At 39.5% G+C, this 15587-nt stretch overlaps 1 protein-coding gene across 2 annotated transcripts in view; it reads left to right on the top strand.

Moving 5' to 3' along the window:
* The window catches only part of LOC125881011 (RNA binding protein fox-1 homolog 3-like), a 1507594-nt gene that overhangs the window by 772774 nt on the left and 719233 nt on the right, over positions 1–15587 (top strand). For both annotated transcript variants that reach the window (XM_049563926.1, XM_049563925.1), the window contains exon 5: positions 13886–13909. In XM_049563926.1, coding sequence (XP_049419883.1) covers positions 13886–13909 — 24 coding nt within the window. The remainder of the gene's footprint in view (positions 1–13885; positions 13910–15587) is intronic.

The raw sequence follows: 15587 nt of genomic DNA, 5'->3' as shown, positions 1-15587 counted from the left end.
GCCTCTGAAACAACACTTCTCCGACAAAGGTTGTGCTCCATGCAGGATATCCTGACGCTCATTATGGAACACTGCGTGGCCCCTTCATGCTGCAAAATGTCACTGATTTCTGCGTGTGTCTTGCCACTCTCAAAAAGTTCACAGATCAGGTCTGAATAAGGCTGGAGTGCGGCCATAACTAGGCTACAAGTATTTGAGAATGGAGCGCTCCTCTGCGAAGTTTAGAAGTTCTTCTGCAGATCTCCCAGCATTCCCCAAATTTATCCAAATATAAATAAAAATAAAAACTTAATTTTCACGTTCTTCTGTTTTAATTTTAAAACAAAGAAACAAAAAAACAACTACAAAATGTTTTCCTGTTTTTCTGTTCTGGTTTTAAATCGGAAAAACAGAAAAACAAGATTGTTTTTACACGGATTTATAACAAACATTTTTCATGGAGCCAAGGCTTTAGTTTTGCCCTCAGTACCAGTAATAATAAATCTCTTTATTTGGATAGGGACAGTGCACATTAATGAACACCAATCATACATCTCTGTAAATATGCCGTATTGTAGCAAAGCTGCTAATTTGCATCTGTAGTCCCTAATAAATAAATAAATAAATAAATAAATAGATAAAATACAAATGGAGGAGACAGCAGATAAATAAATAAAATACAAATAGAGGAGACAACAAACACAAAACAATTCATTATACAAACAGAAGGATACCAGATCCAGACAGGATAAAACAAAACAACAGAAAATAGGCTATTGCCGAAGTTGATGCTCACTTTCGGCCTAATCCTCTTTAATTTTCCTAGCTGTTGATATCTATAGGAATTGAAGACATTGTTGGTTTGGACTTCAGTACTGTGATGTTGGTCCATTAGTGTATACATTTGCATTCAGTGCAAAGTAAAGGTATATCATCATATAACCCCAAATTTTTTCTTTTTTTTTTAAAAAAAAGGAAAGAAAATGTAATGTTTATCATTTATTCATTGCTTTAATTTGAGTAAACATTTTGAAGTAACAGTACTTAGACAGACTTAACAGTTTGGCATAGTATTACTTCTTTTCACCCCTGAAAGTACTTCAATCCAAGCTCCACACTGTGGAGTACCAGGGGATGATATCTGGAAATGTGGAGGTAAGTGCCCTGTATGTGTTATAGACTGACCCCTCTGTGTTAACCACAAGCTCAAAAGCGAGAGCCAAGAAAGAGGTTATAAAGCAAAAGAAAGAGAGAGGGTAAAGGATGTAGCATACCTCAGGGAGGAGGAGAGCAAACAAAGCACGTCAAGTGAATATTGTACAGGTTGCTTTCTGAATCTTGTCTGACTGAACCTTTTTGTGTCAAGCGTTCAGCTGCACACCATCTGAAGCTGTTTTCAGCTTCTTTTGTTGCACAAAATCATACATTTTCTATCATACACAATATGCTCACAGAAATGTGAGATATAATGTATCACTCTTTTTGATAATTCAGAGATGAAAACCAGTGCAGTGCGGCTTATTCTCCAAGCAGTAGTTTCTCAACACAATCAAAACGTAACACTGATTAATGATTATGGTTGTAGTTGTGTAAGTATAGTATATATGGTTATAGTTAGAAAGTGGCATCATGATAAATGTGACAACAGCATTTTTAGTATTCACACCAGTGATAGCCATAGCTGGAGGCATTATGTTTTGGAGTATATAGATGTTGGTGATGTCTGATGACATCATGTTGTGAGTAGTAGTGGAGTACAAGCAGAATGGCGCAGAACCATTGTAAACAAGGATGTGTTATCAATGAAGGGCATTTAAAGAAGTTAAAGTAGAAGCAAAATTGTGGATTACACTGATATAGTGCAAACTTTTGTTCTGTTATGACAGATACAGTACTTGTCCCCCCCCCCCCAAAAAAAACAAGCATGAGCATATTAATGAGACCACTGCACACTTTTTTTTGTCAAAGTATTTGTCACTTGACTTCTCTATTGTTGCCTTCTCCATCCTCTCTTTCCAACCTACAGAATATGACACACCCACTAATGCTATCACTGTCAAGGTCAAGAAAAAAAATGCTGTTTGTCTCCAGCTGAGAACCACCTTTTCAGGTTTTTAACTAATTTATTTTTGGTTGAAATGCTCTGAACAGTTCAAAATTAGGTGTTGGAACCACAACGGCAAGGGTTCCATGTTGGCCAAAAAGAGGTTATCTGTGTGACTTTAATTTCTGGTGCACGCTGGGTGCATGGTCTGGGACTCGGCTCACTGGGCCATCACAACTAAGACAGTAAAACGTGCTGACATTGAAGGCTCTGCCATAGCCTACACTGTTGCTAGTGTTACTGCTGTGAAACAGTAGCTGAATTGTTTTAAACATCACAGCCTCCATGAAATGACTCAATTCACTGTCAGAATTTGATTAAGTTGGTCCAAAGTCTAGAAGAGTGGCAAGATTGAATTATTTTATCCCCAACCAAGTTAACAGGGCTTAACCATCTGGTGCGCATGCTCTGCTCATAGAGCAACAAGAAATAAGAAGATGTCCTAAAATAAAGAGAATGATGATTTTTTTTTTTTATGAAACTAAACAACTAAAACCATATCTTTGCCTTCATATGAGCTGTCCTTTTGAAAGATGATGAACATATGCTCTTCTTATTTTGCTTGTTATCGGGATTCATTTGTGTAGTCACTGACTATTCAGCCTGGGCAGGAAGGCCCGCCCAAAGCCAGTCGATTACCAGTTTAGGATTTTAACGAGATTAAAAAAAATAATAACATAATAAAATAAAATAAATTGAAATTGAAATAAATATTAAATATTTCTGAATAAAAATATTTATAAAGTAACTGAAAATCAAATAATTACCTTTTAGATTTTGTTATTTTTCTATATATTTCTACATTTTTTTGTTTATTCCTCTTTATATTTCCACATGTATTTCCTTATTATTCAACATATTGTACCGCAGTAACCAGAACTATAACTATAATATTATTACTTTCATTAATGTTGTTGTAAGATACTGTCATTACCTGCATCTCTCTCTCTCTCTCTCTCTCTCTCTCTCTCTCTGTGTCATATGGATTACTGTTAATTTATCATGTTGATCTGTTCTGTACGACATCTATTGCACGTCTGTCCGTCCTGGACGAGGGATCCCTCCTCAGTTGCTCTTCCTGAGGTTTCTACCGTTTTTTTTCCCCGTTAAAGGGGTTTTTTTGGGGAGTTTTTCCTTATCCGCTGTGAGGGTCTTAAGGACAGAGGGATGTCGTATGCTGTAAAGCCCTGTGAGGCAAATTGTGATTTGTGATATTGGGCTTTATAAATAAAATTGATTGATTGATTGATTGATTATTCTTTTAATGATTTATTCTTTTTATATGGCAATTATATATGTATTTTTCTCTGTAATCATTCAAATTTATTTGGGACAGATACACAAACTGAAAGAAGAGGAAAATAGGTGCTAATATACAGATTAATGCAGTTGATATGATGTTATATTTTGTGTTCCATGTGATGTAGTAACACTGCCTATATTATTCAGCTTCTTGTAAATTGCAAATCCACAAATAAAAACAGTCAGACTCCACACCCTGCTTTCATCAATTTATTGTTGAACTCAAGCAGTATGGCACCTTTCTCACAAATGTGAAAATCCAAAAAGGTATAAGGATAAAGGAAGTACATTATCTTTTTCTCTTAAAATGAATGGACTTTGGATTTATGTGGCTTGTACAAAGTTGGCTGTTATTCTTTTTGGATGCTATTATACCTCTTTGTTGAAGAATGAAGACTTTTTGTTGTTTTGTTTTTAACAAGGTTTTTAGTGTTCTTATTCTAAGTTCATGGCAGGAAAAGTGTCAGCAGCACCATTGTAAGTGGTAAATCAAGCATGTTATGACAATGGCAGGTATGTTTCCTGTCATTCTGCTGATGCACTGCTAAGTCCCTGAATCTCCTCATCTCTCCAGTTGAACATTTCTGTTGCCGTTTTTGTGTATATAACCTTTCTTCTTCAGCCTGTGTTTGTTTTTTTCACCTTTCGCCCAAGTCACATGATGGAAAATCAACACCCTCACTTCCTCACTGTAAATTCTGTTATTGTTCTATTTACTTGCTCTTTTCGAGCACTTTCTCATCCCTAGGCATTACAAATCGTTACTTTGTCTATGGCCTTTCATGTCTACATGAGGCTTACGTGCTAGGTTTACTCCTGCATCTGCTGTCGATGTTCCCGCAACCAACGCCAGGACATCAACAAAAGTACAATAGTTAGGTTTACATAATGAAAGCACATGGTTAGGTTTAGAAAAGAATCATCATGGTTTGGCTCTATATTCATATGGGAAGTGAACACCATGCTCCTAGGTGAAGTCTGGATTTGTTGGGACCCATCCAATCAATCATCAATCACATCGATCAATCACATGTATTGCAATAACTCTCCCAGTTAAGGCCCTCTCAGATACAACATGGTTTGAGCTGTGCTGGCCGCTTGTTCAGCGAACACAAACCAGTTGCGGTGTGCTTGTGCTTTTAGGTTATTATTACAGTTTTTAATGCAGTCAATTGTCTCTGCTGAGCAACATTTTTTTCAAAACTTAAGCTCATGAAAACATATCTGCATTCAACAATGGGACAAGAACGTCTAAATAAGCTTGCTGTCATCAGCATTAATGGAGACCTTGCTCAGAAGCTGTCATATAATTTAAGTACCATTTTATCTAATCCGTTCCATCTGTGTTGGTATTTATAAATATTTTAGTTTATTGATTTTTCCTCACTTCATGACTTTCATTTGTTTTTATACTTTTTTAAAAAATAATTTTAGATCATTTACAATAAAAAAAAGAAAAAGAAAGAAAGACAGAAAATGAGCTCTATACATACCATACTTTGTGTGAGTGTGCATGAGTTCTCCCCCTGGCTCCGATTCTGAAAATGAGTTACAGTAATAACTCAGTTGCCCTGAGCAGGTCTCTGACTTTTGACCCCCTGTCTACTTCTTCCTCTCGCCTCCTCTAGGCTCATTGGGCCCCATGCCAGAATCCAAGGCTTTCCTACTTGCAATTAACCTCACCCACAGGGCAGACTCATACACACACCTGTGGTGATTAGCCAGTGCTAATGGCTCTCTAGTACCCACTAAATACTCTCATAACTCATGAAAAGACTTAGTGACCCTGCACTGACTTGCAGCCCGTGGATCATGAATCAAACAGAAGCGTGGAAATAAGCAGCTCTGCTTTGATTGTTAATCAGAGTGGAACTCTGCTCACTCCATCTACAGCAGCTAACAAACAAGACACTAGTAACCAGAGCAGCTGTACAGACAGTTGAGGTATGAGGGAGAAACTGTAGTTATGTATTGTGCATTGTGTGCATGTGTGTACTTGATGCAGCTATGGAATATAATATAATTCTGGTGGTTGCCATCTTTTTCTTGACCCCTCCACAAGAAGGTCAAAGTCCACGGTGAGCCACACAGCTCTAGATGTTGGGGGGTGGAAAGTCTTGTTCAAGAACACTTCTGCCAAGTGGATCCCTGAAATCTGGCTTGAAGCTGTATCTTTGAGTTGAGGACTGGGCTATTTTTAATCTGGTCAGCCCTCTGTCCTGTAAACTATACTATACCAACAGCCCAGTTAGGAAAAATGTCAGGAAAAAGTCAACCCAGTCAGGAAAAAATTTGGAGCTTAAAAAGCTGCTGGAAACACAGCAATAACTTGCTTAATGACAACCACTTATGTTGGTGGTTGGTCTTGAACAGTGGTCTGCAGTGGTCTGCAGCTTGGCAAGGCCCGGGTGCCATGCCATCCACCATCATGTGACCCAGAGTCTGCACTTGGGTCACATTTTGACAACTGCTCCGGCTCCAGTCGCTGATGAAGTGATGCATTTAAATGCTATGTCAATCTATGAAGTGGTCCCTGCGATCCTAGATTATTTTGTTTAATAAAATTTAAATTCTTTTTTTTCTAGGCCAGGTGGCATGTGCCAAATTTCAGGTGATATGCTCACTTTTCAAGCATGAAACTCGGTACACTTGTGCAGTTTGGGGCCCTGAACATTTTCAGAAATGTATTTTTTTATCCTATCTCCTGAACCAAATATGCTAACACAAAATAGGTGTTAATGTTCAATGATTACAGTGACATCTATAAGGTGTCACTGTAATCGTTAAACATTAACACAAAATAGGTGTTAATGTTCAATGATTATAGTGACACCTTATAGATAATAAACCCTTCAGGCAAATAGTTAATGGTGCATTCGGTGATGTGAGTAGGAAATCACAGTATCTAAGAACCTAGGCTAGACTGTATAATATCATGTCTGATGCATTTATGTTGTGCAGTGTTCTAATAACTTAATTCTTTTGTTTGTTAACCCTGACAATACACTGACTGTAGAGAGGAGAACAATATTCAATATGACCTTAGCAATATGACCAAATAATGTGTCAAACACAAATTTACTTAAAAGAATTGTATTTACAAAACACGTTTGATTGTTTTGTTCTTGTTGGTGATCCTCTTCACTGTATACTTCATAGTCTCCTCCACACAGAACATGCCATGCCATAGCATCCTTTCTTGCACCTACAACTCATGAGTTCAAGGATGGACTGGCTTGCCTGTGGAAGCGCTGACCACAGTGGTCTCTATTTGTTTGGGTCCATCCAACCCCAGTCTGTTGGAGATGGCACATATGGTGCCACCGCGAGTGCTTGTCTCTAAAGCCCCGTTCTCCCCACACAGTCCACTATGGTAGAGTTCAGTTTAGTAGGCATTGTTTCTTTTTCCACTGTGAAAAGTTGTGGATGGAACCAATGGAATCTTTCCTTCCCGTCCCCATATTTGGTCACCCCTCCCTTGGGGTACCTAGCACATAGATTTTGTACTAAACAGTGGAGCTAGAAACACTACAGTCCATTGATTGGTCACTCTTGCTCAGAGCTGAGATGTGACACGTTTTAAGCTTATGTAACCACTGTCTTACCATGGCAAGTTGTACATACATTAGTAAACTATAACTGCAAAATCAAATGTTTTGCTGCCTCTCACAGCAGCTGTAGACTGCGAAAAAGATAACTTAATTCACTTGGTTGACTGCTGGCAACTTTTAAGGTTGAACGTTTACTTGTAATGTTACTTGATGCAGTTGTCGACTTGAATCCATCAACACACTTTCAATTTCAACATGACTACTTTGACCATTCTGTTAGTTTTTATTTTAAATTTTTTCATGTATTCTACCAGATTATGTGAACTGCATATATGCTAATATGCTAATATATGCTCCTCACTTGGGGAAAAAAAAAAAAAAAGCATCGCATAACGTTGTTCCTGTGGACTACAGCAACACTAAACCCATGCGTCTGCCTACGAAGGACGAAATGTGCAAACCCAGTATTTTTAAATACCCCATTTAGAGACTGTCACTGCAGCCTGTTTTATTTTGTTCGGAAAATATTAGCATGCAACCTCGTTCTGTGACCGATAAATGAGGTGCAGACTTCCATCTGTTTCACTGGTGAAATGGAAATACAGTGAGAGATGGACTGAACAGTGAGTGACAACAATCCTGCCTTCATGAAAGAGTACTGTTTGTGGTGGAATCGCTAAATGGACCTAGGGTCTAGGTACCATGTCTGAAGGGGTACTTTTGGTTCCAAAGGTTCTATAGCAAAAGTGTTTGTGAAAACGGGGCGTAACAGTACCCTCCTGCTGCACCAGTGCATTCTTAGTTAGAAGGATTTGCTCCAATCTTCTTTCTTTCTTCGTGAACAGCTCAAGATGAGCTTGATTGATGTTGAGTTGGCTTCCGGTGAGATTGTAGAGGAGGATTGTGAAGCCCTCCTCATTTGAAAAGACCTTCTTTGGAATGCTTTTCAGTGCCTTTGAGTCATGAAGGCCTCTGCTGCCATGTCATCAGTATTTTAGGTATCCCATGCTATCTTCTCTTCCCTTGTTGCAAATGCAGATACTGTGCGACAGCCAGTGAAAGCATGCAACACAGTAAGGGCCTTGGATTACCAGCGATTTGGCATATTCATTGCTCAGGTCATCCTTTAAATCAGTAATAATTACATTACAGTCCGTATGTTCATTGCTGACATCTGAGAATGTGGCAACTTCACTTCAAAGAAGTCTGCCACTAATCAGATGAGTTGGAAACAAACTCCCAGTCTTCTTTAAATGAGAAAACAAAGGCAAAGCCATTATTATTCCCCAACTTGTCCGTTAACATCCATCAGTTTCAACTTCAACTTCTAACTGCTACATTTACTGTAATAGTAGGAGCTGTGAGAGACATTAGAGACATTTGAAGTGTATTCATGTTTGATTAACTTTTAAAGAAAGAGATAATCTGGATAAAGTGTTGACTTGTTCACAACCTGTCTGATATCTTAATGCTTGTGTATCTTGCCCTGTCGGACTTCATCATACAATTTTGCCCCGTTTTCAAGAGTCACTTGTCACAGTCTACTACATCTGTGTGTGTGTGTGTGTGTTATCCATGCCACATCACAGCATGGACTGAACAAGCTTATATTCAATTAATTCCTGGGCGGCTGCTAATGTTTTGGCCGAGTGCTATTTAATGGCTGGGGTTTTAATATGAGGGCAGCGCAGCAGAACACACTGCCTCCTACATGGGGAGGTAAAGACCGGCCATAAATAGCTGCAGCGGCCTGGCTCAAACCACACTCTACATCTGCTCCTCTTGCATCTTTTTCATGTCTTCTCTCATCAATTTAAACATCTCTTAAAAACAGTAATTATTACAGCTTGACCATGGGTGTGTTTTATTCTCGCTCATGTATAAAATCTACCTTTTGCTGTTTTTTTGTTTGTTTGTTTGTTTGTTTTTTGGTTTGTTTTTTGTTTTCATTACTGTGCTTTGGAAAAGTGAAATGTAGGCAATGTTTGGCCCCGATTGTAATTTAAGCTACATCCTTACAGTTGCTCAACTGATTGCTACAATCTCTTCCTGCTCATGATGTGCAGATAGCTACAATTTAGTTTCACAAGAATATTTAACCTAGATTTATGCATGTTAGACACAATGGCTTCATACAAAATTTACATGTAGCCCAGTTCGGTTCAGCCAGTGCCTGCTTTCCAAAACTGTTAGCATTAGTCCAGCCCCACGTCATTTCCAGTCAAGCTTTGCTCACTTTTTATAAAGTAACTGCATTGAAGCCTATGTTTTTGGCTGGACCACAGCAAAGCAGGGCCAGAACCTATTAACCTCAAAGTCTGTCACTGACTTACTGCATGAGTGATTAAGTTAGAATATTAGATGGTCTGGTGTTGGAGTTTCCCCTTGTGCTGAAGCTCTTTCAAAATGAATACAGTTGGCATTAATAGTCCTCAACTATGTCTTCAGGAGACACAGACTGTCCCCAGTCTTGTCCCAAGGGGGCTTTTACAGTGGTTCCACTTATTAACTGCTGCTCATTCTGAATCTATAGCATGCTGAGAACGAATTATTATTATTATTATTATTATTATTGATATGCAGGTCTTGGATACTGCTATAAAAAACTGAAGACTTCTGAATTTAATAATTGGCCACATCACACACTGACAATGTTTTACACATGATCATGATATTCATATCAGATGTATATTTTCACCAGGTCTGATGTGAAGTTTCATGAGTTTTTGAGCACCTTAAGCTCCTCAAAAATGTGATTCATTTCAGAGAATGATAATAATTCCTTCAGTTTCAATAGGGTCCTCGCATTGCATGGTGTGTCGGCCCTAAATAGCTCTTCCAAGGGCCACTGACGTCACCAGTTTGTGGAAGAGCAGCAGATTTTGAAGCAGCCCCCAGAGACACAGACAGCACTATAACGAACATGTTTTATGTCACACTATACCCCAAATGTGGATAGATGAATGGCCAAAAACAGCAAACTTGTCCTTTAACTTCTACAGTTTATCTCCTATGGACCCTCCTTATTCATGCATAAAACTTATCAATGTTACAAAGGATACAGTGAGACACATCTCTCTTTCACACCCCTGCCAACCCTTCCATTTCATAATTTAAAGCCTCCTTACTTCATGTAACCAACCAAGGACAGAAAAGAAAAAATCTTGATAATGCATAGGAGGGTATCCTTTATTTGCATTCTGCTACCTGCACAATTTCGGTATGATCTCCTCCTCTGTCCAGCCTGCACCTGTGTAGAGTACTACAGCTGCTCCATGCACACCACCACCAGGATCATCCATCCATCCATCCATCCATTTTGGTCACAGGGTGGGGCTGGAGCCTATCCCAGCTGACATTGGGAGAGAGGCAGGGTACACCATGGACAGGTCGCCAGACTATCGCAGGGCTAACACATAGAGACAGACAACCATTCACACTCACATTCACACCTACAGCCAACTTAGAGTTACTAATTAACCTATCCCCAACCTGCATGTCTTTGGATTGTGGGAGGAAGCCAGAGAACCCAGAGAAAACCCACGCTGACACGGGGAGAACATGCAAACTCCGCACAGCTCCTTCCTGGATCGAACCAGGAACCCTCTTTCTGTGAGGTGACAGTGCTAACCACCACACCACCGTGCCGCCCCCACCAGGATAATTTCCATCCTATTTGGGGAAGCTCCGTTTCTCCGTTCCCTTTCTTCCTTCCTCCCTCATCTCCCTCCCTGCCTGTGATGGCATGCTAAATGAGTGTTTGTACTGTATTTTTCGCTTACTCTGCAATTTGCATCTATAGCCGTGCTAATAATTGGCCATAAGCTGGGAATCGAAACAGAGTAAATGGCTGAGATGTGGAGCATAGAGGCCTGGGGACACAGTGTAGAGCATGAAGCAGATGAGGATGAAGTCCTGAGTGAGTGTTTAAAGGAGCACATAAAACAGTTTTGCTCAGTGTTTTTCTCTTCTGCCTGCATTATTCTATTGGCCTGGTGTGATGGCAGAGAGAAAGATAAGAAGTACTGCTTTCCGTTTCGGGGTGTTGAATGTTTGTGGTCCAAGTGGCCCCATGCTCCCCTGTGTTGCTGACATTCCTGAAACCAGCTGCTCTTTGTGATGGCAGTGCATTATGGGAAACATTCTGTGAGAGGGGGTCCCTCACAGACTCAACTCACCTGAACGGCAAATTGGGATGTTGGGAAACATTTTGCGAAGATATACTATGGCCCCATTTCTAGTTTGAAATTCTGGCACCCTGACTGGTCTATGAAATGCATCTTTAAAAAATAAGAAAAGCTGTAAAAAGGCTGTAGTTGTTGTCACTGAGGATTACTATCTACCCAAAACTTTCTCACTCACAGGTCCTACACACATTACACATTACACAATGTTACACATTGTAACTAGGGATGCAAGGTAACATTGGCACATCGTCAGTATTGTCCGTTATAGGCTTTAAAATGAGTTATCGAAATCGGCCTTTGCTTTTTATTATTTTGCATAATGAATGAATATTACATACTGTATAGATAGATAGATAGATAGATAGATAGATAGATAGATAGATAGATAGATAGATAAAATATTAAATACATTTTTTTCTCAACTTAACTTCACCCAGAATAACTTCAGTCCCAGCGTTGGAAAAGCTTCTCTCTCTCTCTCTCTCTCTCTCTCTCTCTCTCTCTCTCTCTCTCTCTCCCTTTGCTTGCTCCATGTTTGCAGTTGGCAGGATGCACCTACATAATAAGCACCACCTTTTAAATGGTGATTACTGGCTATTCATTGGCAGGGATGTATGGTAATTGATGACTAGCCAAAACATGCTGTCGGTTTACCATTGATTGGCATTCGTGAACACACACAACACACACATGCCTTCAATCAAATCAAATTCAATCAAAGTTTTCCGCAGCGTTCATCATTCCAGTGTACCAAAGATTTCTTATATATACTCTTTATTTGTCAAAAATAAAAAATAAAGTCCCATACAGCATTTGGGTTACTTCTCATAGAAACAAAAACTAACAACAACAACAACAACAATAACTACTGTAGGTCTTTCCCACCCTGCCCCATGGTCTTAACATCTCAAATAACAAAAACAAGCAAAACAAACAAAATGGTGGTAAAATAGATATGACAGTAACATAAATGATAATACATACACACATACATACAGTTACCACAATGAATAAGGAAGGGGAGTAAAGTAAATTAAATAACTAAAAATGCTTGAAAATTTAAATATATAAATATATATATATATATATATATATATAGTATATATTCTTTATTCTCTTTTTCCCTTTTTTCCTTTCATCTCTTCTCTTCTTCCTTCTTCCCTCATTTTTCCCCACCTTTTTACTTTTGTAAAAATACATTTTTCTCCATTCTCTTCCATCTTGCATCAAATAGTTTTACTAGATTCCTAATGCTGTGGTTTACCATCTCCATTTTATGGGTCTTGTTAACTGTATACTTCCATTTGCTGAGTTGTGGTGTCTCTGGTTTCAACCAGTTTTTTCTTATTTTTTAAGTTTGGCTACTTTTAAAGTCCTAAAAAGATACTTATTATTTTATTGAGAGAGTTACTACAGTGTGTGGCCAAACAGTAATTGCTGCGGCCCCAAAATTAGTAAGCACTGAATGCTACCTATCACCTCCCTTATTTTGGTCCAAAAAAAACAAAACAGGAATAGAATATGTGTGTATGGTTGGCTTCTACATCCTTACATTTCTGCCAAAAGCTTGATGTTCTCTCCCTAGAGTACTTATTTGGATAACAGGCATTAAAAAGAGAAGAAAACAAGTTGTTTTATGTGCACATCTACTCATAGATTAACTAACATTTCATGAATCAGACTGTAGCAACTACTATCAGTAAAACAAAGCTGCTAAGAGGCTGTCTGGCTCTTAACTGTGACTCGTTGAAAGAAAGTTCAACATTGGGTTTCTATGATCATTTATTAAACAACTGACAAACTAAAGCAAAATGAGATAAAGGTCAACAGAAAATATCGAAGCCAACACTCACCCTCTTTGTCTGAAGAAACTGTCACACCAGTGAATGAAAAGGTAAAATAATGTGAAACCACACCCACACCTGTGTCAAATACAACCAGAAGTGAAAATGACCAACATAATGTGGGCAGTCTAACAAATAATAAACAATAGAGGTTAAATACACATTCTGGCTCTTACACAGACCAACTTAGTGTGGGGCAGTTGTGCAATAATTGTGTGTAGGACTGTTGTGTAACTACTTCAGGTAGGGCATCTGTGCAATGCGTGGCCCCAGGGGATTGTGTTATACTCTTGGAGTGTATGGATCAGTGGGGGAGTATTGTATATTAATTGCAGTTTGATTGTACACGTGTATGGCCATGTCACTTGTGTTCCCTCAAATGCCCAAAACAAGTTTCTCCTGAGAGACAACAAAAGCTAATATTATCTTATCTTACTATTAGTGTTGTTGTTTTAGCAATCATATGAAGAGTATACAAAAGAATTCAAATATTTTAAAGTATGATTTGTGCTTTAATGACTCACATGAATTAAATCCAAATGTTTCTATGTGTCAATTATTTATTAGCGTTCTGATGACAACATAGTTTTTTTGTTAAGAAACACAATCCTGTAGTAATTACAGTGTGGCTGCTAAGTGACTTTGCCATAGCTGTACATACTTTAATACAGTGTTGCGGTACAGCTACAGTACAGTGAGGCCACATTTCTGCACAGTCATCACTACTAGGTTATGCAGAGGCCAAAGAAACAGCAGGAGGAAGCCTCCATTAATTTATCTCTCTGTTCTGTATTTAACAAGCGCTACATGTGCTGAGGAGGCACGCGCCCAACACAAAGGTTCGGCACAATCATTAAAGGTGCACAGGCATACCGAGGCTAATCATTTGACCTTTGCTTTTCTTGTTCTATGCATCAGAAGGAGTCGCACTATCTGCAGAGGGTAAGTCCATTTGTTATATCGCATGATTTATGATGGGCCCGTTAATGTGGAGAATGCTAAAACAGTCCAACTGAGACAGCATGGAACAAATAGCTCCACAGCCCAAAATTAGCTGGAGGGCGATACTTTGTTGAACTCTGGCAACAGCAAGTCTTTGAATTTGAATAAGCTTCTTCCCGTGCTTCTGTCTCCAAAAACACCAAGCAGCACTTTTAGGGCTGGTTTGGTTGGAAGCTCCTCGTCAGCAGACTTTAAGTTGCACCTCACAAACCCTGTAGCCAATGCTTTTCATTTATTTATTTATTTAGTTTTTATTCTATTTTTAACGCTACTGCAGACAGGTTAGATGGTGAGGAGCTTCTCAGATGGATCTATAATAAGACAGAAGCAGAGGAAAGTTGGATGTAGCTGATAGAGTAAGTTATGCTGTAACAGCGAGAATTCCAGCATTTTACTCTAGCGTGAACAAACATCACTTCAAACAACAAACTGCTCTGCATGAAGTAAAAGTGAATCACTTGAACCGGACATTTGAATCCAACCCAGCTACGGTGGGGTGAGCTCATCTCCATTATTTGGCTCCTCCAGGGTAAAACCTGCAAGTTTGTTTAAAGGTCCACCAAATAAATAACGCAGAGCTAAACACCTCTGCAGGTGGAATCTGGCACCATTGATTCTGGCTTTGGGCAGGAGCTGCTGCGGTTGATGTCATGTGGAATGGCTTTGAGGAGGAGGAGGTTGGAGGCCTGGCTGCTGTTGGGCCCTCCCCAGGACTTTGCCTGAGGCAGTGGCACCTGAGCAGTCCCATCGCCTCCAGTGCAGACATCTCTTACTCAGTGGACCAGAATTTTTCTCCAACTTTCTCCAAAATCTTTGCATTATGCTTTTGTGTTTTTCTTTTACCATCTTTTTATTTTTTCAGTCTTTCTCCTCTCATTAATGCTACAGTATGCTGATCTCCACACCTCTCATTTCTCCCACCTCTACCGCTGCGCATTCATGCAGAATCTACCTATTTGTCAGTGATGTGCCTCTGGGAGTGCTGCTATGCATTCCCTAAATCAACTTTTTTCAGGTGCCCCACAAAGGATGTTGTCTTGAAGTCACTGGGACAAGATTACCTGGCTTCTCTGATCCCTGAGTGAGAGTGACAGCAAAGGAATATAAGCTCGTCAGTCCAAACACAGACCCTGCCACTGCCCAAGGAATTACTTTGTCTCAAAGCTTAGTCCTCTCCAAAATCACCTTCTTATTGCAGCATTAGGATTATTGCTTTTGAATGGAAGTAACCCTGAAAGCCCAGAACAGCAAGAACACAGAACATGACTCACTTTGCTGGACAGAGGGAGGGTTTGAAGGTGAGGAAGAGAGAGGGAAGAGAGCCGAACTAATAGGAGAAAAGAGAGAGTATACTGCAGTGAGGTGCACATCAGGAGTGTTTGCCGAGGAGGAAGAGATACAGATAGAGCAAGGGGAAAGAAGTCGATATGAGTTGATATGTGGCATGAGAGAGTGAGAGGTAAAAAGAGTTAAGGCAGAGAGATGGTGATGAATATGAGATAGGAGTTCAGCCCCTACAGGAGGAGCGGAGAGGAGTTCTTTTCTCTTGCTCTTCCCTGGAATAAGTCTGACCTGCTGCTACTTTCTGACGCTCACTTGAGGAACAGACATATGCCTG

Source organism: Epinephelus fuscoguttatus, linkage group LG20 (assembly GCF_011397635.1).
Source record: "Epinephelus fuscoguttatus linkage group LG20, E.fuscoguttatus.final_Chr_v1".
NCBI lineage: Eukaryota > Metazoa > Chordata > Actinopteri > Perciformes > Serranidae > Epinephelus > Epinephelus fuscoguttatus.
The sequence above is the reverse complement of the archived record's forward strand: the minus strand, read 5'-3'. Positions and strand labels throughout refer to the sequence as shown.